We start from the raw sequence: 24,524 nt of genomic DNA on the forward strand, positions 1-24,524 counted from the left end.
TCCAGGCACGCCACGAGAGGAGAGATGCCATCCCCAGTCACTGCATCAGTCGGAGACATAGAGAAAATGATTTGGGTGTCATCAGCGTACTGATAACCCCGCGCCCCATGTCTCCGGATGATCTCTCCCAGCGGTTTCATGTAAATGTTAAATAGCATGGGAGACAGAATGGCTCCTTGAGGGACCCCAGTTGTGAGGGCCCTCTTATCGGAGCACACCTCTCCCAGCTGCACCATCTGGAACCTCCCAGAGAGGTAGGACCGGAACCACTGGAGCGCAGTGCCCCCGATTCCCTCCTCTGCCAGGCGCTCCAGAAGGATATCATGGTCTATGGTATTGAAAGCCGCTGAGATGTCCAAGAGCACCAACAGGGACATGCTTCCCCTGTCGATGCCCAGGGGAATAGTTTGATTGGGGAATAGTTGCCCATAGGGGAACACTGAAGAATACTTGCCCATAGGGAAACACGGGGGAATATATAGCCCTAGGGAATCATTGGGGGATGCTTACCACCCATAGGGCAACACAGGCCAGGGCCCTCCACTCTTTCCGTCTGGGCAACTCCTGTCTTTGGAGGGGGGCAGGGAGGGAGACTGGCCCAGGGAGCCCTGGGGCTTCTCTTCCCTTCCCTTCTTGCTGAGGAAGGCTGAGACTAGGCGAGGGCAGGGGCTGCTGGGCTGGCCCTGGCCCTCCCCCTCCTCCCCCTGCCCCCTCCCCCTCCCCCGGGAGGGCCTCTGAAGCCTTGAAAGGAAGGCGGGCCAGGGCCAGCCAAGGCAGCCAGAGGCAGAGCCAGAGAGCGCAGCCCCGGCGGCGGAGAGGTGAGCCAGGCTTTTGCGCAGCAGCAGCAGCAGCAGCATCAGGAGCTGCAGGCGCCCTCTCTTCTGCTCCTGGGCGACCAAAGGGAGGGAGGGAGGGAGGGGGCCTTCTTCAGTCCGGGGCACTGGATGAAGGGGAGGGAGGCCAAGAAGAAGGAGAAGAAGAGGAGGAGGAGGAAGAGGAGGAGAGGCAAAGGCTGCAGCCACACTGGAGAGGTAACCTGCTTTGGCGCCGCTTTAACTTGTTGCCTGGCTCAAGGCTATGGAATTCTGGGAGCTGGAGTTTGTTGTGGGGCCTTCCTTCCTTAAGCTCCGCTCTGCTCTGAGCCCCACAACAAGCTCCAGCTCCCAGAATTCTATAACCTTGAGACAGACAACAAGTTAAAGCGGTGCCAAACCGGGTTACCTCTCCAGTGTGGATGCAGCCCTTCTCTTCCTTTTTGCTTATTGAAAGGGACTGTCTTCCTTCTTCTTTTGCGATGCCCTTGGCTTCTGACTATACAGTTCCTCTGCGTCTGCTATGCTTCAAAGCATGAATCTGCTTCTCATGTTCTCAGTCGATTCTGTTGAGATATGATTGAGGTCCTGTTCTGGAACGGTGACTGGTTTTGTTTTCTTCTGGAGGCTTACTCTTCTCTTTGAGAGACAGAGAGATCTGGCAGCACCTTTGAGACTCACAGAAAGAAAGGAGTTGGCAGCGTGGGCTTTCAGAGACATTGCCTACTTCCTGAGATGCATTTGGTGGAGTGGAAAGTCAGGGACAGACATATATATAAGCCCTTGGTATGTGAGGATGTCAGTTCAGCTTACAACTCCTTTAAAAGTGGACTTGCCACTGCATTTCCACACACAAAGGATTTGCAATCTGAACTGACATCCTCACATACCAAAAGCCCATGCTGCCCATTTCTTTCTTTCTTTCAGTTAGGTCCCATCCTCACTGCAGAAATAATCCAGCCTGAGGCTGTTTTAACTCCCCTGGTTCAATGCAAGGGAATTCTGAGGACAAGTATTTTGTGAGACAGTTAGCCTTCTCAGTCAGAGAGCTCGGGTGCCACCATAAACTACAATTCCCAGGATTCCCTAGCACTGAGCCAGGGCAGTTAAAGTGGTCTCAAAGTGGATTATTTCTGCAGTGGGGATTGGACCTAGTCTCAAAGGTGCTACAAGATCTCTCCATGTACTGATTCTACAGACTAACACCTCTATTTCTTTTAATTCTTATTTTTGGTCTGAGTAATCCATAGTTGGCACCTGGTCTAGTCTTGGCCACCAGGACAGAGTTCTGCCATCTTTTACTTCCAATTATATTTAGTTTCTGTGTTGTCCGTCTGGTGATGTCCATGTGTATAGCCTTCTTTCTGGTTGGATGAAAAATGGGTTTGCAATGAATAGGTTGTTGGTTTCACCAAAATCTATCAGATGCTAGCATGCTTAATTTCTTTTGCCTAATCCAAATCTGCCTACTGTTTTTGATTCTTCTTTGCCTCCAACCGTTGCGTTCCAGTCTCCAATGCTCTGCTTGACATCCTCCTGCGTTGGTGTTCTGTCCATTTCTTCCTGGACTCCTTCATCAAATCTATCAATTTCTTCCTCTTCTGCCTCTGCGATTGGTGCATATACTTGAATGACGGGGATATTCATACGTTTACCATGGAGCCCTACTGAAATGATCCGGTCTGATTTTGCATTGTATTCTCTGACTGCTTTTGCCACGTCTTTTCTTAGTGTGAAAGCCACCCCATTTCTTCTTCTCTTTTCATTCTCTGAATCAAACACTGTGCTCAACACACTGTTTCCGACTTATGGCAACCCTAAGGCAAACCTGTCAGAGGTTTTTTGTTTTGTTTTGTTTTGTTTTTTTTGACAAGGTTTGTTCAGAGGATATTTTGCCTTGGCCTTCCCCTGAGGCTGAAAGTTTGTGACTTAGAATCATAGGATCATAGAGTTTTCCAACTCTATGATCCTATGATTCTAAGTCACAAACTTTCAGCCTCAGGGGAAGGCCAAGGGCCATCCAATCCAACTCCCTGCCATGCAGGAACTCTCAATCAAAGAATCCCCAACAGATGGCCATCCAGCCTCTGTCTGAAGGCCTCCAGAGAAGGAGACTCCACTACACTCCGAGGGAGTATGTTTCACTGTTGAACAGCCCTTACTGTCAGGAGGTTCCTCCTAATGGAATCTCTTTTCCTGTAGCTTGCATCCATTGTTCCGGGTCCTGTTCTCTGGAGTAGCAGAAAACAAGCTTGCTCCCTCCTCAATATGACATCCCTTCAAATATTTAAACAGGGCTATCATATCACCTCTTAACCATCTCTTCTCCAGACTAAACATACCCAGCTTCCTAAGTCGTTCCTCATGGTTTGCAGACCCTTCACCATTTTAGTTGCCCTCCTTTGGACATGCTCCAGTTTCTCAATGTCCTTTTTGAATTGTGGTGCCCAGAACTGGACACAATATTCCAGGTGGGGCCTGACCAAAGCAAAATAGAGTGGCACTATTACTTCCCTTGATCTAGACACTATACTTCTATTCACAGAATCAGAGAATCCTAGAGTTGGAGGAGACCCCAAGGGCCATCTACTCCAACCTCATTCTGCCATGCAGGAACTCACAATCAAAGCACCCCTAACAGATGGCCATCCGGCCTTTGTTTAAAAACCTCCAAAGAAGGAGACTACCACACTCTGAGAGAACGTATTCCACTGCTGAACAGCTTTTACTGTCAGGAAGATCCTCCTGCTGTTGAGCTTGCATCCATTGCTCTGTGTCCTATTCTCTGGAGCAGCAGAAAACAAGCTTGCTCCCTCCTCAACAGGACACCACTTCATAAGGGAGTCTGAACTGGTGCAGCCAACCTCTGGAGTCCAGGGTTCAATTGTCAGTTTGGCCATGAAACCCACTGGATGGCCTTGGGCAAGTCTCACTTTCTCAGCCTCAGGGGAAGGCAATGACAAACCTCCTCTGAACAAATCTTGCCAAGAACCCCCCATGATAGGTTTGTCTTATGGTTGCCATAAGTTGGAAACGACTTGAAGGCACACAACAACAAGAGATAGGACCAGAGATGCTTCTACACTGTAGAAATAGTACAGTTTGACATCACTTTAACTGCCATGGGATTTGTAGTTTTGCAAGGCACCAGCACTCTTGGGCAAATACGTAGTAAAACTATAAACCCCAGAATTCCATATGATAGAGCACTTGAAGTGGTGTCAAACTGCATTATTTCTATGGTGTAGATGCACCCCAGGTGTAATGGTTTGAAATCACAAGAAAGTAGATTTCAGTTGAACATTGGAAGAATCATCTTGGCAGTAAGAGGAGCTTGGCACTGGAACCAGTGAGGCCCCTTGCAACTCTCTGATTCTGTTGTTAGAGTAGCTTGGGAAAGGAAAGGGAAAGTGGGAAGGTCCCATTTACAAGAAAGAGATATGTGTGAAAGTGAACAAAAAAGGACAGACTACTTGAATGGTTATGTGCTTTCGAAATATTTACTGCCCTGCTAATTATTCACCAGGGCCCTATTGCTAAATTGCATTTCTGCTTCACTAGAACCCGTTGTGAAAATCCTATGGTGCAATCGTATTTCCAGTATTCTGTCGGATAAAGGGTTACTGTGAGTGGTGTACATGTCTCTCCACCAGCAGAGGAGGAAGCTGGAGCCGTTGGAGGGTCCCCCCTCCTCCCCAGTGTGCACCTGAGGGCATAAAACCCCATCAGTGTTGTCCTAGGCTGCATCTACACAATTAATGCAGTTTGGCATTGCCAAATCAGATGGAATCCTGGGATTTGTAATTTGTGGCACCAGAGCTCTCTGACAGAGAAGGTGAAATATCTCCCAGGATTCCATAGCACTGAGCCATGGCAGTTAAACTGGTGTCAGACTGCATCAATTCTGCAGTGCAGATGCGGGCGCAGGCATGTCGGCAGAAAGCAGAGAGGGCCAAAATGATGCCTGCCCTGTGTGTGCTGTCTGAGATATCTCTGCACCTATGGTGATATCACATAAATATATCTGGAGAGTGTAAAGTTGAAGAACACATAATGGGATTAGCAGTATGTATAAATAATGCCCACAGATGATTTACATAACGTTAAAGTAGAGAACGGAGACATTGAAATAATAGTTTAAAATAGTCCCAGACCTTGGCTCAGTTACTAAGACTGCTGGAGACTGCTGTCAAGAAATCAGAAGTCTAGGACTTGGAAGAGCAGCCATGAAAGAACTAGACAAGATCCTGAAGTGCATAGATATATCACTGAATACTCAGTTTAGGACTGCCCTTGCCATTGTATTTCCCATCACTATGTATGGCTGTGAGAGCTGAACAGTGAATAAAGCGGATAGGAAGAAAAAGAACTCATCTGAGATGTGGTGCTGGAGGAGAGTACTGCAGATACCATGGACTGCTAAAATGACAGATGAATGAGTCCTAGAGCAAGTCAATCCAGATGACCAAACTGAGACTGTCATACTTTGGAGATATAATAATAATAATAAATAAATTGTTTATTTATAGACCGCTTTTCCTAAGATCAAAGCGGTGTACAGCATATAAATTAGGTACAATAAAAATAAAATAGCACATTAAGACAATTTAACACACATTAATACGAGTTACGATCCAATATCAATTATCTAAAAACATAGAATTCAAAAATATTAAAATCCTAGGTATGTATACATCGTGATCAACCAGGGAAGACTTTTATTACAAGGAATTGGGAGGATAAGCTTGTAGGAAGAGGTAGGTTTTTAATGCCTTTTTAAAGGCCTCCACCGTTCCATTGAGGCGGATCTCTTCTGGTAGAGCATTCCAAAGAGAAGGCGCTACTGCTGTAAAAGACCTTTGATGGGTAGTCGCCAATCTCACCTTAGGATGATTGAGTAATAATGTACCTGTTGTTCTGAGAGTGCGGGGTGGATTATGCAGGGAGAGGCGTTCCCTCAAGTAACCCGGGCCCAAGCCATTTAGGGCTTTAAAGGTGATAACCAACACTTTGTACTGGGACCGGAAATGGATTGGCAGCCAGTGAAGAGATTTTAAAACGGGTGTTATGTGGTCAGATCTAGCTGTCCACGTGATCAATCTGGCTGCAGCATTTTGAATCAATTGAAGTTTCCGAACCTGATACAAAGGTAGCCCCATGTAGAGCGCATTGCAGAAATCCAAATGAGAGGTTACCAGTGCATGTACTACATTTTCAAGGTCCTTTCGGTCCAGACAGGGACGCAGTTGGCGTATCAGCTGGAGCTGATACCAAGCACTCCTGGCCATCGCATCTACTTGAGATGATAACAGCAGAGATGGATCCAGGAGTACTCCCAAACTACGAACTGTGTCCTTTAGGGGAAGTTTGACCCCGTCCAGGACAGGATGACAAATTTCCCTGCCCGGACTGTCATATCATGACAGACTTGACTCACTAGGAAAGGGAAACATTCTTGGTAAAGTAGAAGGCAATAGGAAAAGAAGAAGTCTGAATTACAGACAGATGGACTCAGTCAAGGAAGACCCAGCTGCCCTGAGTTTTCAAGATCTGAGCATGGCAGCTGATGAAGGAGGGGTCTCTCATTCATAGGGTTGGAATAACTCAGAGTCAACTTGACAGCAAACAGCAGCAACAAACACTTCTTATGTATGTTTGACTTTTATGCTTTGAGGTTTTTCAAGATGATAATGAGTCCCAGTTCTAGGGAAAGCGCAGGATACAAATAATAATAATAATAATAATAATAATAAGATGATGATGATGATGCAGCATGGGTGTTCAGGTGTCCATGTACTGTTGATAAGTAGAAAGATCAGAACCCTGGGGACTTAGGTCTTTGTAAGTAGGCTTAATGTCTGAGGGAATTAGAATTGACCAATTCTGCCGGTACAGAACTGCTGTTACATTGCTATGGAGGGAGGCCTGGAAAAGCCTGCAAAAATCTAGAAGCAATGCTCATTGCGCCAGCTTGGGGTTGACGATGCTCATCGGTAGAGGATGATTGGTCATTGGAATGTTCTTGGCAGTGTCCTGGAATGCATCTTCACAATTACCTAACAGGCTTTCTTAGTGCTTCTGCACCATAGCTAAATATATGTAAAGTTACGTAATGTAGAGGATTCTGGCCAACGTGATGTAGCAACTTGCTGAACAAATCTTCTGGCATTTTACACAGATGATTCACAGTGTGTGGTCCTTTTGGAGCAGGGCGGTGTGGGAGAAATGCTGGATATTAAAATACTGGATGAATAGATAGAATCGTAGAGTTGGAAGAGCCCACAAGAGCCGTTCAGTCCAATCCCCTGCCATGCAGGAAGGATATTGACAAGCTGGAGCGTGTCCAGAGGAGGGTGACAAAAATGGTGAAAGACCCAGAAACCAAGTGTTATGCGGAGATGCTTAGAGAGCTGAGTATGTTTAGCCAGGAGAAGAAAAGGTTAATAAGAGGTGACATGATACCCATGTTTAAATATTTGAAGGGATGTCATATTGAGGAGAGAGCAAGCTTGTTTTCTGCTGCTCCAGAGGACAGGATAATGGAGCAATGGATGCAAAATAAAGGAAAAGAAATTCCACCTAAACATTAGGAAGAACTTCCTGACAGTAAGAGCTGCTCGACAGAGGAACACGCTGCCTCCGAAGTGTAGTGGAGTCGCCTTCTTTGGAGGTTTTTAAACAGAGTCTGAATGGCTGTCTGTCAGAAATGCTTTGATTGCATATTCCTGCATGGAAGGGGATTGGCTTGAATGGCCCTTGGGGTCTCTTCCAACTCTGTGATTCTTTGATTCTAAGTTTGAATGAAATCTGTTGGCCCCCAAAGATTTTAATAAAAAGCCATTTTTTAAAACTTGGTGCTGGAATGACACCAATGTTTGCCTCAATTGGGCCTCTAATCTCCTTCTTTCTCCTTCTTTCCTAAAGTATCACATTGTCTGTAGACACACAAAGAGAAAACTTTCCATAGGTTAAGGATTCTACGTGACTGAAGACTGAATAGGAGACTGAAGAAGAGACTTAAAATTTTCAGGAGTATGCAATCTTACTGCAAGCTGAAGTCTTCCACGAGAAGCATATCCAAGGTAAGAATGCTTGTGGCTTCCATTTGCTGTCCCACTAATGGATTTATAAACCTGATTTATAAACCGGAGATGCTTAGGGAGTTGGGTGTGTTCAGCCTGGAGAAGAGATGGTTAAGAGGTGATATGATATGATAGCCCTGTTTAAATTTTGAAGGGATGTCTTGTTGCGTTTGCAGGATTTCCTGGATGAAAGATAGAGGAAGCTGTCTATTATGCAATTGCAGCTTTATCAGCCTTGTATCTTTCCAGTGAATGCCATACTTCTGCTGCCAGTAATGCCACAAGCCTCTCAGGCTGATGTAACCTGACCTGGTTCATAGACATTTCAGAAGAAATTGCCAGAGGTAGATTCTGCAACCCTCCTGGGCCACGTGCCTAGAATGAAACTGGTCACACAGGGCAGAATGAATTCAGATGGTGTGCAGGAACCCTTTACAAATAAATGGAGCCTACCAAAAAAACCCAAAAAACCCACCACTACTGAAGTTTCAATCAGAGCTTGTACAAGATAGTATTTCTGTGGATATTTGTGCCATAGGCGATGGGTGTCCCATAGTTAAGGCACAACGGCCGTGACTTTGCTGAATTTTCAAAGAAAGTTATAACTGGTCAGTCAGCATCCTTCAGTCAGACCCTTTTTGGGTTTGGGAAAAACCTGACAGACAAAAAGTTCTGTTTTTCCACCTTTAAGATTGTGTAAACAAGAGAAAGATTATAGAAAGATTTGATTAAAAACTAAGATATGCAATGCATTCTTTCTGAGTTAATTTAGGTTGTATGTAATATTTCTGGAAAGCAGATAAGGTAAGGAAGTTGTATAGAGCAAAATTATCATTTGACTATTGAATCTTTGATTGCTTTTATTTATGGAAATTTTAATAATAATAATAATAATAATAATAAGTTCTGTTTTTCATTCCATTTGAGAGACATGTCATAGTTTAGTAGTTTCAAAGAAATTTAAATAGGCACTTAATTTATTTGAGATGTTCCCTTTTTGGTTTTGTGTTTGTTAGTTTGCTGGAGAAGTAACCATTAAAGAAGCTTTTTTAAAAAACATTAAAGAAAGAATATTAAAAGATCGACTCAAATGCTTACATAGATGCTTTAGCGACTGAGTAACACTTTGTTATAATTAGCGTATGATGTTGCACAGTACCTGTAAAAGGGATCTAGGAGTCATAGCTGAACATGTGTTAGCAGTGTGACGCAGCAGATAAAAATACGATCTAAGCTGCATCAATAGGAGTGTAGGGTCTAGACCAAGGGAAGTAATAGTATCACTCTGTTCAGCTTTGGTCTGGAATACTGGGTCCAGTTCTGGTCTCCACAGCTCAAGAAGGTTGTTGAGAAGCTGGAGGAGGGCAACTAAAACAGTGAAAGCTCTAGAAACCACCAAGGAGAAGGTTAAGAGATGATGTGATAGCTATGTTTAAATATTTGAAAGGAAGTCATACAGAAGAAGGAGCAAGCTTGTTTTGTGCTGCTCCAGAGACTGAGACATAGAGCAATAGATTCAAGCTACAAGAAAAAGAGATTCCACCTAAACATTAGGAAGAGCTTCCTGATGGTAAGAGTTGTTTAACAGTGGAATACACTGCCACAGAAAGTGGTGGATCTCCTTCTCTGGAGATTTTTCAAGAGAGGCCAGGTGGCCACTTGTTAGGAGCGCTTTCATTGTGCATTCCTGAATGGCAGAATGGGGTTGAACTGGAGGGTCCCTAGGGTCTTTTCCAACTCTAGGATTCTAAGACTCTTGTATGTTGCCTTACACTGGGTGATCCATCTTCTTCATCTGGATTAGAATCCTGTTGGTGTCTTAAGCATGTGTTAGTTCCCTTCTGGAAGCAATTGAAGGATCTTATCTGATGCAGATCATCTGCATTCAGTTCAAGGTCGCAGGAATGTTATTCCACATATGGGTTCATTGCATATTATGTGCAGATGGGCAGAATTCATTGATAACACAGATTCATTATGTCCATGAATGCACCTGTGCATTTAGATGAGCGTTTGGTTGCGCATTTTCTCTCCAGGTTTAGTTGTTCAATACTGCTGTTTCAACACAGGGATTTTAATATCACATTTAATGTAGAAATATGGGCGTGGAAATTCATGGCATTCATCACCAATGCAGGATCCTAGCTCCTGCCTCTGATTGAACCAGATCCGCCTTTAGTGTCTCTTCTCAGTAGATGACCTTCTTCCCTTTTCCTGCTGCCTGTGACCTTTTAACTTTTAAAAACTCAGAACTTGGCCCTTCCCCACAAAAACAATTTCTAGAGAAATTGCTTCATAATTTCACATTCACCTTCTGTGTCCTTTGCAGTTCTTTTGCTCAAACAGAAACCAAACAGGTTGGCAGCGCTTTGTCTACAGTCACAAAAAATGCTGATAAGTGACCCTGTCACTGGTTTGCCAAGAACAAGGGCTTTAAACAGGAATTCATTGAACTGGTGCTTTACTTGATTAATCACTTTGACTAGGCATGGGATAACATATCACTTCAAAGTAAGAATGGAGAGTTCTGCGGCTGTTATTAACTTTTGTGGGGCGTTCCAGAGGGGACTGGAAATGGGATGCTAGATACTTTTGGCAAAAAGTATGGTCTGATAGTCTGGGTGGTTTTCAGAGTACCTCTCAAGGGCTGTTCTCTCTGAAGAGTATGAAAAAAGAAGCCAAATGGCTAATTGATTTGCCTCAGCCTACTTTCAATTCATGCCTTCTCTTTCGACCTCATATTGGGACTTGTCCCAATATGAGTATCAGTTTATTGCAATCTGGTTGCTGTCCAGTTTTATATCTGCAACATAGTCCCAGCCTACGCAAACATATGTCACTAACCATGGCTGGCATCTTCTTGGTTAGTTCCAGCTCAAATGGGCCCATTGAATCAGTTATTTAATGGTGAGGTAAGTCCCACAGATTCAATGGATCTGCTTTAGTTGGGAGTAACAAGAGGATTTAGGCTACTCTCTGGCAGCTTATGGGGAGGTGGAAAGGGGGGGGGGGGTGAAAGTGAATCGAGTCTAGCTGCTCTAGGTTCATGTGAACTCATTCCAAGAAAGTGTACCTTGCACTGAGAGGAGAAATATGGGATGCGTTTATCCTTCCAGCAAGTTATTGGTGTGTGCCTTCAAGTTATTTCCAAGTTATGGCAAATCTATCTTGGGGTTGTCTTGGCAAGATTTGTTCAGAGGGGGTTTGTTTTTGCTTCACTGTGAAGTTGAGAGAGTGTGACTTGCCCAAGGTCACCCAATAGGTTTCCATGGCTGAGTAGGGATTTGAGCCCTGGTCTCCAGAGTTGTAGTCCAGCACTCAGACCACTACAGAATGCTGGCTCACTTGATCAGCAAGAATTACTAGACAATAAGATCTTTAGCCTGGTGAATGCAAAGTCTAAGGGAAGTTTCTTTTCTTATTCTTTGGACTACAGCTCCCACTATCCCCCAGCCAGCATAGTCATGCTGGCAGGGGATTCTGGAAGTTGGAGTCCAAAAAAAGCCATTTATATCCAAGCTTGGAGAAATAGTCATTAAATTTAATTAGCTGTCTTTTTAAAATTAAATAAGAGATGTTAACTTGCATTCCTCTCATCCCTTCCAGTGGGTGACCTGCAGCAGCCTCCTCCTCCTTTTGGGTCTATCTCAATGCTTCTCTCATCCCACCTATGAGTGGCAAGACAGCCACACCAACGAGAGACTTGTGTGTGAGCAGTGCCCGCCAGGGACCTGCGTCTCCCAGCATTGCACCAGGGAAAGTCCGACAATTTGCAAACAGTGCCCCACACTGCACTACACAGAATACTGGAATTACCTCGAAAGCTGTCTCTACTGCAACACCTTCTGTAACTTCTTGGAAGAGGAGGCCCAGCCGTGCAACAGCACCCAGAACCGGGTGTGCCAGTGCAAGCCAGGCTATCACGCGGAGCTGGACTTCTGTATAGAGCACTCCAGCTGTCCCCCGGGAAGTGGGGTGGCTCAGCTTGGTATGTATTGCAGTTGGAGAATGCAGAACTCTGTTCTCAGCTTCATAAGGCCGGTGGCACAGTGGTTAAATGCCTGTATTGCAGCCACTCACTCACAAACCACAAGGTTGTGAGTTCAATCCCAGCCAGGGGCTCAGGGTCAACTCAGCCTTGCATCCTTCCTTAAGTTGCTAAAATAAGTGCCCAGCTTGTTGGGGGCAATTAGCTTACAGTTATAAACTGCTTAGAGACTGCTTAGTGTGGTATGAAGCGGTATATAAATGAAGTTGCTATTGCTATAAGGGTCTGACTTCTCCTACCCAGGAGAGTCCCGATTGGTTTGCTTTTGGGGATTGTCTTGTCAAAAGTGTGTCTGCATGAGCTGATTAATGCTGTTTTTTTAAAGGTTCTGCTGCTCCCTTCTTGAATTCTGACAAAAGCTAAATCTGTGGCAGGTAGATGGATGCCTTTTGTTTCTCAATGCACTAAACTCATACATGTGAACATTAAGTTCCTGTAGTAGCCAAGCTGAAAGAGCCAGTGTGACATAGTGATTTTAATATTGGACTATGACTCTGGAGACCAGGGTTCAAATCCTCGCTCAACCATGGAAACCCACTTGGTGACCTTGGGCAAGTCGCACACTCTCAGTCTCAGTAAACTCCATGACAGGAGGCTGGATGGCCATCTGTCGGGGATACTTTGATTTGGATTTCCTGCATGGCAGGGGGTTGGACTGGATGGCCCTTGTGGTCTCTTCCAACTCGATGATTCTATGATTCTAGGGTCACCTTAGGGTTGCCAAAAGCCAGAAATAACTTGAAGGCACACAACTACAACAACGACAAGTACCCAGATTGCTATCCCAGATGCTGAGGCTCATTTTGAACAGTTGATAATTGTAGGTGCATCTTCTGTACACAAGGATGCTATAATAGGAGTGTGATGTCTGTACACAGGGGTATTTAGCAGTTTGCTACCATCTGAACTGCTCTGGATCCACCCAGTGCAATTCTGGGATTTGAAGTTTGATGGAGTACATCTGCCCTGATCTACAGTGTTATATCCATCTGGCAGAAAACTCTAAGCACCTCTTGAAATCTATGAATCTCTAACAGCTTACCCAAATTTTGCAAGATATCTGCATGTCCAGAAGAAGGTGACTAAAATGGTGACAGCTCTGGAATCCATGAAGCCCTATGAGGGGTGGCTTAGGGAGCTGGGTATGTTTAGCCTGGAGAAGAGAAGGTTAAAAAGTGATATGATAGCCCTGTTTAAATAATTGAAGGGATGTAATATTAAAGATGAGCAAGCTTGTTTTCTGTTGCTCCTGAGAATAGGATCTGGAGCAATAGATTCAAACTAGAGGAAAAATCTCTAAAGAAATTGCAGCTCAACATTAGGAAGAACTTCTTGATCATAAGAGCTGTTTGACATTGGAAGATGCTGCCTTGGAGAGTGGTGGAGTCTCCTTCTTTGGAGGTTTTCAAACAGATATCTTTAGCTAACCGTGTAACCGTGATTAATTATCATTTCCTTGGACAGTTTTATGTCTTCAGTGCAGGTATGTTTCTGAGATTCAAAGTGAAGCAGAGCTTAATATGCGCCAGGGCTCACCTGGGTTCAGTCGAGTTTCTTGTCCACTCTTCCACAGTGGAATGGATGAAACAAGGCTAGATCATTGTTCTCCTGAATTACAATATTTTCATTATCTCTGTGTTAGTGCAGATACAGTGTCTTTGCACAGGGAAAGGGCTTCCCCATTTGAAGTCTTGGTTTCCAGAATCTCATGCACTGTTAGTCTGTGTCAACAGCAGGATGAATGGAGATCTTAACTGCCAAGGCTTTGACAGATCTGGCATTGGAGTCCATTTGTTATTTTAAAATGAGCAGAAATAGCAAACCCACTAGTTGCTGAGTTGTGGACTGCATAGGAAAACTGGAGTGAAGCTTAGGCTTCCTTGTTCTCTGTCCTCCTCCTGTTCCTGAAACCTTGCCAAAAGCATGTGCTGAACTGGGATGCTGCCAACAAGACTGCAGCAGTCACCCAAACTTTGCTTTAAAAGAAAAACAATTGCACAATAGAAAAGAATAAGCTAAATGTGAAATTTTGAAGAACAGAGGATTACAGATTTATTTATTTTTTTACTTAAGAGCCAGAGAGGAATCCATGTATTAATGAGGCAGGCAAAAAATTATAAGAGCAGACTGGTACAACAACATCCAGAATACACAAAATGGCAGTGCTTTGTTTGGCCAACCAAAATGCACAAAATGCAAGCTGTCGCAGTTGCGCTGGTTTATTCATCAGGCAAAACTTTTTGTGAATTTTGGATGTTCTTTGCTGTGTGGCCAACATGGCTAATATTATTGTTTCTATGAATTTTATTATTTACTGCTTTACTTTATTAAAATATTTATATTCTTCCCTGTTATTGTGGAATTGTGTGGAATCTCAGGGCATTATATAAAAATGAGACTTTTCAGGGCAGTGTACAAGTAAAACCAATATAAACAATTTAAATTTCAGTGTGTCCACACCATACGCAGGTGCACTATAAGTGGCTTTGAGCTTTCAAGCTGAAGCCGCATGACAATTAAAGAAATGGTGCATGCCTGCATTGCCCCACACCATGAGCATGCGCCCCATTGTTTGCATGGATTTGTACATGGATTTCCCCTTATGCAGGGGGATCCAGAATGGATCCCCCATGTACAGTAAGGGAAGGGCCCACTGTAATTTCAGATTTAACAGGATAAAACTAGATAAAGACATGTTGAACAAGTTTTACTGTTGTCAAGTTGATTTCGACTTATGACAACCCTCTGAACAAGAGACCTCCAAGTCACCCTATTATCAAGTAGCCTGCTCAGGTCTTGGAGACTTAGGGCAGCTGTGAATTCTTTTATTGAATCCACGTATCAGGAATATGGTCTTTTTCTTTTCCTACTGCCTTTTACCTTATCAAGCATTATTGTCAACCTTTGGTCCTCCAGAATGATTTGGACTTGTTGGCCAAGTTGGCTGGCTGGGGCTTCTGGAAGCTGGAGTCCAAATAGAGGACCAAAAGTTGGGAACCACTATATCTAAGGAATTTCAGAGAGAGGGTAACTTGCCCAAGGTTATCCAGCAATCCCTCCAGCTGAGCAGGGACCTGGTTGCACGCTCTTTCCGGTCAAAGGTAAATTCTTTAGTTGTCCCCCTACGCCTTTCCTCAATAGGATGCTTGGGTGCTGAGTGTCTCCAGGCAGTTTTTGTTGTTGTTGTTCCTTTAAAAAGAAAGTGATGGAGTGCCTGGCACCTGTATCCTGCCCTCTAAGGTATGTAGCTACATGCCACAGTCACTTGACAGGGAAGGAAGGAAGTGGATTTTGCAAATTCTCAGAGCCTCCTTGGGGATTTCTAGGGCTGAGTGCCGGCATTCAAAACCAGTTGCTATCCCAGTTGATAGGTTCAGTACTGAATGTTCTTGAAAAGTACTGTACATGGCTTTGTGTGTGAGTCATGTCTGTTGATCAGGAGGTGAATTCTCAGCTATTTGAAAGTAACATTCACTTTCACAGTCGTGATCTCATTCACTGATGCTTTTGCTTTTCTTTTTGTCTGAGAAACTACTTTATCATGTTGCACTGTCAGCATATGTGTACTTTCCTTTTCTGAGTGTTCATATTGCTTGGAACATTAGCTGGGCAAGGCTTACTGCTGTTGAAAGCACTCCGCTGCAGTAATTTCTGATGAATCTCTTCAAGATAAAGAAGAGAGAGCACTGGGGATTTTGAATGGCTTTGTAACAATGGCCTTCTTGCAGAGGCCCAGAAGGAAGTACAAGGCCAACAGTGCTGGAGCATCCTGTATCCAGCAACCTCAGCTCAGTTGCTATGATCTTGTGTTTATGAAATGCTGATGTGATTATCATTTGTGTAGACCAAGTTTTCTAGTCTGTCCAATAGAAGAAGGCATCTAATCACAGGTGAGAATGAAGCCTTTGCCTCTGTTTTGGATTGAATCATTTTTGTAGTGGAGGAAAAGGAGAATCATAAAGCCTTCCAGATGTTGGGAAACTGCAATTCCCAGCATTCCTCACCACAGACTGTGATGGCTAGAGTTGCTGGGAATGGTAGTCCCAACAACATCTAGAGGGCTGAACAATTCCCTAGCTTTAGCACAGGGCTGGTCTACTGTGGAATAAAGGCAATGGCCATTTACCCTCTTGCATACACTTAACCCTGTCACACTGTCTCATTTCAGTGCATTTCAGAGGGGAGGAAGTTTCAGGTGTTTGGCAGGTGATGATCTAGTTTCTGTTTTCCCCAGTTTTACTTCCCTCTAAGCCCCAGTCCTGACAAGAGGCTACAAAAAGATGTTTCAGCTGTCAAAGCAGTTGGTGGGGATAGGAAACTAAAATCCTTTTCACAGCCCCTTTCAGGATTTCTGTCAAAGGGTGGGAAAAATGGAAACTAGATTATCAGCTGCCATCCATCTTGCATACACAGACTCTATCCTGAATTTCTGCCTCCCCTTCCAAATAGGACATAGGCTTATCAGAATATTGGTCTATCAACTTCCATATTGGCTGTACTGAGTAGAAGGGACTCCAGGACGCAACTGGCAAGTGTAGGAGGAGAAGGGATATTTTTTTAGCCATACCTGTACATACTAAGAACTGAGCTTGGGAACATATGCCTGCAAAGCATTGCCCTTGGGGTCTGCATTTTAATTTTTCGACAAAGTGGAAGACCCATTCAGAACATGGTTGGGAATATATAGGCCTCCAGATCTTGTTGGACTACAAATCTCATCAGGTTAAGTTTGGATCTATCTGTGACAATTGAATATATGTTTTCACTTTGCATGTTTTCACGTTTCGCTCTTTTCTTCAGCACCCAGCTGTAGGTGGAATGTCTAGGGAGTGTTTGCATGCTGATAAAAAGGGGGAGGGAAAAAAAGGAATCAGGAGAACCTTTGAGTGTTGAGGATACCATGGGCAGCCAAAAGGACAAACAAATGGGTCCCAAAACAGATTAAGCCTGAGCTCTTCCTGGAAGCCAAGAGAACTAACCTGAGGCTGTTGTACTTCAACCATATAATGAAAAGGCAAGAGTCACTAGAAAAGACAATAATGCTAGGGAAGGTAGAGGGCAGTAGAAAGAGAGGAAGACTGCATCAAGGAGGCCATGGCCTGAGTCTGCAGGACCTGCGCAGAAGTGTTCAGGATAAAGTATTTTGGAAGTGTCTCATTTATGGGGTCACCATGAGTCAAAGTAGACTCAAGAGCAGTTAAAAACAAAAACACAACTTTTAAGACTGGCCAGTTTGTTTTATAGCAAGTTTCTGAGAGATGCAGTCCACTTCTTTAGGGACATACTGATGTTCTTTCCTTATTGTTCTGCCTTGCAGGCAACCCACAGCAGGACACTAAATGCACACAGTGTCCTCAGGGGACCTTCTCCTCCGTTTCCAGCATGGACCCATGCAGGACGCACCAGAACTGTTCTGCACAACACTTGGAGGTCAATGTCCCTGGCAGCCGGTTCCATGATACCTTCTGCACTGCTTGCAATATCAGCAAAGGCAGTGAGACCTCTGAAGGCTCAGAAGATGGGTCAGGTAAGTTTCATCCAGGGCATGAAGGCACACATAGCCCTCACCCATTTAAAAACAGCATGGAATAAGTTTTGCCATTGTGACAAGCTTTCAGTTAAATCCTGGGTGCAGTAATTCTGTATTTTCTTGGACAGTTGCATGCTCTCAGAACTACAGTTCCCAGACCCCCTTGCTTTGAGACCATTGGCAATGAAAACAAGGCCTTGTCTCTGGGATGGGCCTCTCTTTCCCTGCTGGGTACAGTGTTACAGCCGAGTAAAATCACGCTGGACAGGGAGGAAGGGGTGCAGTCCTACTCCCCCCCCCCCATTCCCTAGATGCCACTGTATTAAAACCAGGGTTTTATGGGGATTGTTTTTTTAAATTAATGTGTAGAACTACATCAATATAGGTCTGAATCAGAAAACTTAAGTAGCAAAATGCTGTTCAGATATTATAGCCACTAGCTTAAATAGTAAGTGTTCTAAAAAAAAAAAGAGCACTCTTCTAAAGCAAGTGGTTAGTATCGAACTTATATTAATTGAAGCATATGTTTCTGAATGATATTTCTTGCATTATAAAAGAAAGTAATTAAAAAGAAGCAACTGGCACTGGATACTGGTACATCATTGAACAACTGCTAAGAAACTGTATGTAAAAGGATTTTATAGCACATTTGAAACTAAGTGAAAGTGAGTAGTTCGCAGCATGAGCTTGGTCGCACATATCTGAGGAAGTAGGCTCAAGTCTATGAAAGTGCATGCTACCAACTTCTCTTTTTCACTTAGTCTCCGAGATGCTATAAGATCCCTTTACCGACTGATTTTCCAGACTAACACAGTATTTGAATTCTGCCAGTAAAATACTAAAGTCAAAATGTTTAATTTCTAATTTTATAATTTTTAATTTTATTAATTGAGAATATAGACAATACAATACAAACATAGTCTAAACCTAAACTGACACAAATCACAAAGAAAGAAAGAAAGAAAGAAAGAAAGAAAGAAAGAAAGTTAGTTCTAACTAGATGGTCTCAACTTGCTTTACACCTAAAAATACAAAATGTTTAATTTCAAATAGTCATTTTTGTTCCAGTAAGAGGGTTGGAAAATAGTAATAATAGCCGTGTGTGTGTGTGTGTGTGTGTGAGAGAGAGAGAGAGAGAGAATAATCAATTTTTTAAAAATCAGGAGTGTTTTTTTTTTAAAGTCTGGTTTGATTGGTTTACACCAGCTTTCTCTGATTAGCTCAGATCCAATTTGACAGCTGGCCAGACAGAAGACTAGTACACTGATGCTGTCTTCCTGATGCTGCTCCATTGCTCAGGTGTGCAACCTTAGCTAGATGGTGCCCCAGCAGACCCTCACAACTAGTCAGTGTTGGTTGGTGGTTCCTATGTCAGTGGCATGATGAATACACTCTGGGTTTAATCTGTACTTAGCATTCAGCACCTTGGACAGCTCCATCAGTCTCCACAATAGCACCTTTAAAGTTTGATCTATAACCTGGGGTGGGTTCTCTGTCCCACTGACATGGACGCCCCAACTGTGGTTTGTGGCTGTCTGGCTCATCTGGGAAGAAGGAACAGCCTGCACCCTCCTGGAGGTCTGGTGGGCAAAGTCTGCTTCTTTTCCCACAAGCTGAACAACAGCTGCCAGATGTTGACAGGTTGTTTTTAATCCCCAGCCACTGATAGGCGGCTGGGATTGCATCAGAGAACCACAAGGGAGTGCTCCAGAGGAGCGATTGCATAGCTAGGTAGAAGGCATTGCACAAGGAGGTCTTGAACCTTCTGCAAAAACCAGAAATATATGCCAGAATGAGTCCCTTATAACAATAGTTCTCAAACTTGGTTCCTGTAACCTCCAGCTCCTAGAAATCCCAACCTGTTTGCCCAATGATCAGGGATTGTGGAAAGTCCCAAACCTCTGTCTTTTGACACAGAAGATTCTGGACTTTTGTCAAAGCTAGAGAGAAATGCATACTTTCTTTCATTCCTTACATTGCAGCACCATCCTCTCCAGCTCCAATTACATTGGTGGCTGTTGTCTTCCATATCAGATTTATATCCATAGATTTATATCCTGCCTTTGTCCCAAAATGGAATTCAAAGCAGCTTACATTTTGTTTGATCCTAGTGTGTGTGTGCACGTTCTAAATGTGATGGAAATGCCCTCCACATCCCTTACCAGTCATTCTGCAAAACGAGAAGGAGGCAACTTGGATCTCAAGAGAAGCATCTTTTTGTCTGGCTAATGGAACGTAATTTTTTCCCTCCTTGGATTACCCACATGGCCAGAAAGAGGAGAAGCCAGCCTGTAGGAATGTCCCTCCAACAACACCTGAACTGAGTGAACAGCAACATCTTGACAAAATGCAGGCTTGGGACTCCTTCTGCCCATGTGCATAATCCAAGGAGAATTATTTTTCTCCTTTACGATTTTTTCTTTAAAAAAATTCTCCTGTATGAGTTTCAACATCTTTCCTAGTGAAGAACAATCCAGTGGAGCTTTGTACACTTGCAAGATGTATTTTGTGCATTTTGGTTGGCCAATAAAGGCATCACTGTTTTGTGGGGTTTGGAGGTCATTCTAGGACATTTTGGGCCAAAAATATTCCCCCACTCCTGGAAGGGCCTGAAAATGGCTCTGTGAGGGGAGAGTGCATTCAGCCCCTGCACTACACTTTACCCATCTCTGCTTTAGACCAGTCTTTTTATACACACTCCTTTCTGCTGGATTTTGATGGTTTCTCCTACTTGTTTTTCTCCAGGAAGTGAGGATTGCCAAGATGCTGTCATTGACTTTGTGCCATATGAAATCAAGGTGCCCAGGAGGCTGCGTCGCTTGAAACGTATCCTCAGCGAGAGCTTCCAAGAATCCAAGAGAGATAGGAAGAGCCTGGAGGAGCTCCAGATTGAACTCCACAGCTACCTTGTCCAGCTCAAGAACATGGAGAAGAAAGAACTGCTGGTGCAGAGGCTCCTGAGAGCCCTCCAGCGTATGAAACTCCAGCACATACTACAGAAAATCCAGAAGCGTTACTCAATAGCCTTGTGAGATTAACAGTGCAATCCTATACATGCCTGTTCAGGAGTAAGTATCACTAGTTTCAGTGGGAGTTACTCTCAAGGACAGTGCGTATATAGGATTGCAGCTTAAATGTGCAGCCTTGGGTTTAGATGTGGGTTAATTTATTTTAACAAACATGCAAACAAAAGATACACAGTTATACTTCAGCATCTTTGGACTCTTACTAGTTTTTCTTTGGTTCCCTTTCTGGTCTTGGCTAGAACTCAGTGAAATGGGTTGGGCCCCTTTTGTTCAGTACTTGGACAGGTTTTTTTATTTGGGATTACAGTTCCCAGAACCTGCAGCCATTGAGAATTTTGAGTGTTTTTTAATAAAAAAAGGAGGGGGCCTTTCTTTTGGCTTTGTTCGTTTCAAGGCAACAAAGGGATTTTTAAAAAATGGTAAGACACTATTTTTTTAAAAATGGGACTGCAAAACGGCCATATTTGACTCTGTTTGCTGTTACTGAGGTGAATGATGTTTACAATGTATTACATTACTAGCAAGATAATATTAGAATCATAGAATCATAGAGTTGGAAGAGACCGCAAGGGCCATCCAGTCCAACCCCCTGCCATGCAGGAACTCTCAGTCAAAGCATCCCTGACAGATGGCCATCCAGACTCTGCTTAAAGACCTCCAAAGAAGGAGACTCCACTACACTCCGAAGGAGTTTGCTCCACTGTCAAACAGCCCTTACTGTCAGGAAATTCCTCCTAATGTTGAGCTGGAATCTCTTTTCCTGTATTGGTGTCAGAGTTAGCACCCAGAATCCCAGACAATCAACCAGTCAGCTTGATTGATACAATCAACAGCACTTTATTGATAGATCCAGAATCAGACATGTGCCTCACTCAGCTTCTTAGCTGAGACTGACCACACCCTCCCAAAGACAAAGGAACAGAATTCCCAAAAGCCAAACCCCCTCCCAAGCAGAAACCCGCCAAGCGAAACCCCTCCTGGTTCCCACAGAAGTGAAAGCACATTCCTAGCTCTGAGCGCTCGAAGAACCAGGCCTTCAAGGCCACTAGATAAGACACCTGGCCCTGCTATGCACTACCATCACTATCTACTCCTCTACTGCAGCTAAAGCCCCCATCATCCCCAACTACTATACTACACTATAAACCCTATCTGGTAGAATACTAACAGGATTCTAACAGTTGGTCCATTGGGTCCTAGTCTCTGGAGCAGCAGAAAACAAGCTTGCTCCCTCCTCAATACGACATTCCTTCAAGTATTTAAACAGGGCTATCATATCACCTCTTAACCTTCTCTTCATGGAGGGATCATGTTGGAGGACCTACAAATGCCTAGAGGAGTGTTTTCTCTAGGAATCTAAGTCATCCAGCGCAATTCTATGGTCAGCTTCTACAAGTATTTCTCTGGAGGACCTTGAGATTTCTAGAGAGAACATAATTAATCAAATCTGCAAGTAATCAGATCCGCAAAAGTCAAAGCTGCAAATGTGGAGAGCCAACTGTATTATGTGCAGCAGAGAATACTACATCCTATTCTTAATATACTTGTGCATTAGTGATTCCAGTGACCAGATGTTATTCACTTTGCAGTCTCCCTTGGTGGCATAATAGTAATGAGGGCAAATTTAGCTAGTCCAGACTATAAATCACACTGAGGCTTGTCCCTCCCCACAGCAGCCCCACACTTTGGCATGGATGGAGAAAGCAGGAACATACACACAGCAGCCAGCTTTGGGAAGTGGTTGCCAGCAGCCATTGCCAACGTGTTATCATGGGGGAAAGTGTGCATAAGAAATGATGCCAAACTGGTATGCTTCCATTCTTAAACTAGCACAATTGTGGCAGGGCAGCAGACTGGTGGGATAAAGCCCTAAAGATGCTGCACGATTCCTTTGCAGACTAAGATGGCTATGTCTCTGAATTCTAACAGTTTGTGAGCCTTTATGGCTGAAGAGCAGGGTATAAATACTGAAAATAAATTAGTTCAAACCTAGGTAAGGAGTGAACTAGCAAAATCTATGGCTAATTCCATTAATGCTGTAATAGGTCTTCTCCCTGTCCATGCTGCAGACGCAGGTAGTTTTTCTGCATTCATGGTTAAGGAAACAGGTCATTTATTGAGCCAGTTAAGTGGCACACAATTGGGTTACATGTCACTGGACATTTTTTTTAAAAAATGCTCTTTTTAATATTATATTTTTTACAAAAAGTAAGAAAAGAGAGGGGTGGTGTGGCATAGTGTGTTGTGTGGTGTTGTATTGGTCTCTCTTTTCTGTTTGCCTGACCTACCTCACAGGGTTGTTATGAAAGTAAAGTGGGGAAGAAGAGAGTTATGGATGCCATGTAGAGCTGACTGGAGGAATGGCAGGATATGAATGTAAGAAATACATAGGGTTTTTTTAAAAAAATGCAAGTATATTTTGTTTTTGTTTTTTTGAAATGTTATTTTGAATGCTGAGAAATAAATAAAGATAATGCAACATTCTTATAGCTGTGTCTGCTTCCTCTTTGCAGCTGATATTCATTATAGCTGGCATCGTGTCTCAGAGTGAAGTTGCTCCTTTTCAGATCTCAGCAGGAAAAGAGAGTGTTAGGAGAAAATCGTTTCCATGCGTGTCAGTATTAGATCTTATATCCTTCATATCTTCCTTCCTTTTGCAAAAACAAAATTGCACTTGTCTTCCTTTTTAGTGATTGGACCATTCCCCTTTAGCTGTTGACATGCTTGCTCTGACATGACTGTATCTCAGCCCATTATGGCTGCAATTCAACATTCCCCTAAGCATAAATATCCACCTATGGAGATAATTTGTGCCAGCACTATGCAACTATCACGAGGAATAACAACATTGTGGTACACATGTCAATGATTGGGTGTCACTGGGCAATGTGCAGCATACAACTGTGATGCATAAGGTGCAATATTGCTGTATGTGTAATTCTGGTTCTCTCACTGTCAACAAAATAAGCCCGTTGTGTTATAGTGAATAATTTTCCCTGCATGTGTTGGGTGACCTACAAGTGTGAATGTCATACTATGCAGGTGGGGGAATTGTTTGCCATGGCACAATAGACATGTTCTGTTGACAGTGGCAGAAACATAGCTGCACATACAGCAAAGTTGTATGTGTTGCAGTTGTGCATTGTGCTTGGGTTTCACATTGCACAGCAGCACTCAGTCACTGAAATGCGTGTCTTGACGTTACTATTCTGCATGGTCCTGGGATTCCAGGTCTGATGAAGCAAAAGGTATAGATACGGGCTTTTCCTACTGCATTAATGCAAATTTGGTGCTTGGAAAGTTTACTGTTTTGGAGTACAGCTCACCAAATCCCAGATTTTGGGGCCCATAGTCCAAAACAGTCACATTTTAAAAATTTTATGGCCAAGGAATGGATTATAGTAAAGAGCTGTTAATTCCCATGGATAAATGCCGAAAATGGCAGTTGCAGATGACCATTTTAATTCTGGAGGGACGCTGCAGCCCCCAAACTATGTGACATCCCTCCAGAGTAAAAAGAACCTGATTCTTCTGGGTTCTTTTGGCAGCGCCCGGGTTACTTCATAGTGCGCCACTGGCACACTGATGTAAGTGACGCGCAGTGACATGCAGATGCTGCACATTGCTTACGTAAAGATAGCAGCCTCCGTGTGGATGGGAGGCCGCCATTAGATGTGAGGTTGGAGGAAGTTTTGGACAGAGCACAGAGGGATACAGATCAGCACCTTGAGTCCATCTAAAAAGAGGCATACACATGCATATGCGTGGTGTAGGCTCTTGGCCAATATAAAATTTCCCTCCCCATGAGGACATTGTCCCGTAAAATAAGAATTCTGCAGCTCCACCATGAAATTTTCCTTTGGTCCCCAAATTTGTAGCACTGCAATAACATCAAACATTTGTTGAACATTTAGAAATACATAGTTTTTTGTGGGTTTTTTGGGCTATGAGGCCATGTTCTAGGAGAGTTTATTCCTAATGTTTCGCCAGCTTCTGTGGCTGGCATCTTCTAGAACATTGCCACAT

The 24,524-nt window shown here is 43.6% G+C and overlaps 1 protein-coding gene across 3 annotated transcripts; it reads left to right on the forward strand.

The window, feature by feature from the left end:
• The first annotated feature begins 732 nt into the window (after positions 1–732).
• Positions 733–22,981, forward strand: TNFRSF6B (TNF receptor superfamily member 6b). 3 transcript variants are annotated; one of them, XM_089513536.1, is made up of 5 exons: positions 733–818; positions 7,737–7,894; positions 11,501–11,882; positions 17,260–17,469; positions 20,218–22,981. In XM_089513536.1, the coding sequence occupies exons 2-5, from the start codon at positions 7,847–7,849 to the stop codon at positions 20,502–20,504; spliced, it is 927 nt and encodes a 308-aa protein (XP_089369662.1). In that variant the 5' UTR covers positions 733–818; positions 7,737–7,846; the 3' UTR covers positions 20,505–22,981. The 3 variants fall into 3 exon arrangements, with proteins under 3 accessions (XP_089369662.1, XP_089369664.1, XP_089369663.1); XM_089513538.1 differs by lacking the exon at positions 733–818 and adding an exon at positions 4,375–4,437; XM_089513537.1 differs by lacking the exon at positions 733–818 and adding an exon at positions 7,074–7,262.
• The last annotated feature ends 1,543 nt before the right edge of the window (positions 22,982–24,524 follow it).

Source organism: Sceloporus occidentalis, unplaced genomic scaffold, assembly GCF_023333645.1.
Source record: "Sceloporus occidentalis isolate IW3139 unplaced genomic scaffold, rSceOcc1.0.p SCAF_3, whole genome shotgun sequence".
Taxonomy (NCBI): domain Eukaryota; kingdom Metazoa; phylum Chordata; class Lepidosauria; order Squamata; family Phrynosomatidae; genus Sceloporus; species Sceloporus occidentalis.

Excerpts from the sequence above, each read along its gene's own strand:
- TNFRSF6B (XM_089513536.1), top strand. The coding sequence starts at position 7,847 with ATGCAATCTTACTGCAAGCTGAAGTCTTCCACGAGAAGCATATCCAAG. Across the intron at positions 7,895-11,500 it reads CCACGAGAAGCATATCCAAG|TGGGTGACCTGCAGCAGCCT; the intron begins GTAAGAATGCTT and ends CATCCCTTCCAG. Across the intron at positions 17,470-20,217 it reads AGGCTCAGAAGATGGGTCAG|GAAGTGAGGATTGCCAAGAT; the intron begins GTAAGTTTCATC and ends GTTTTTCTCCAG.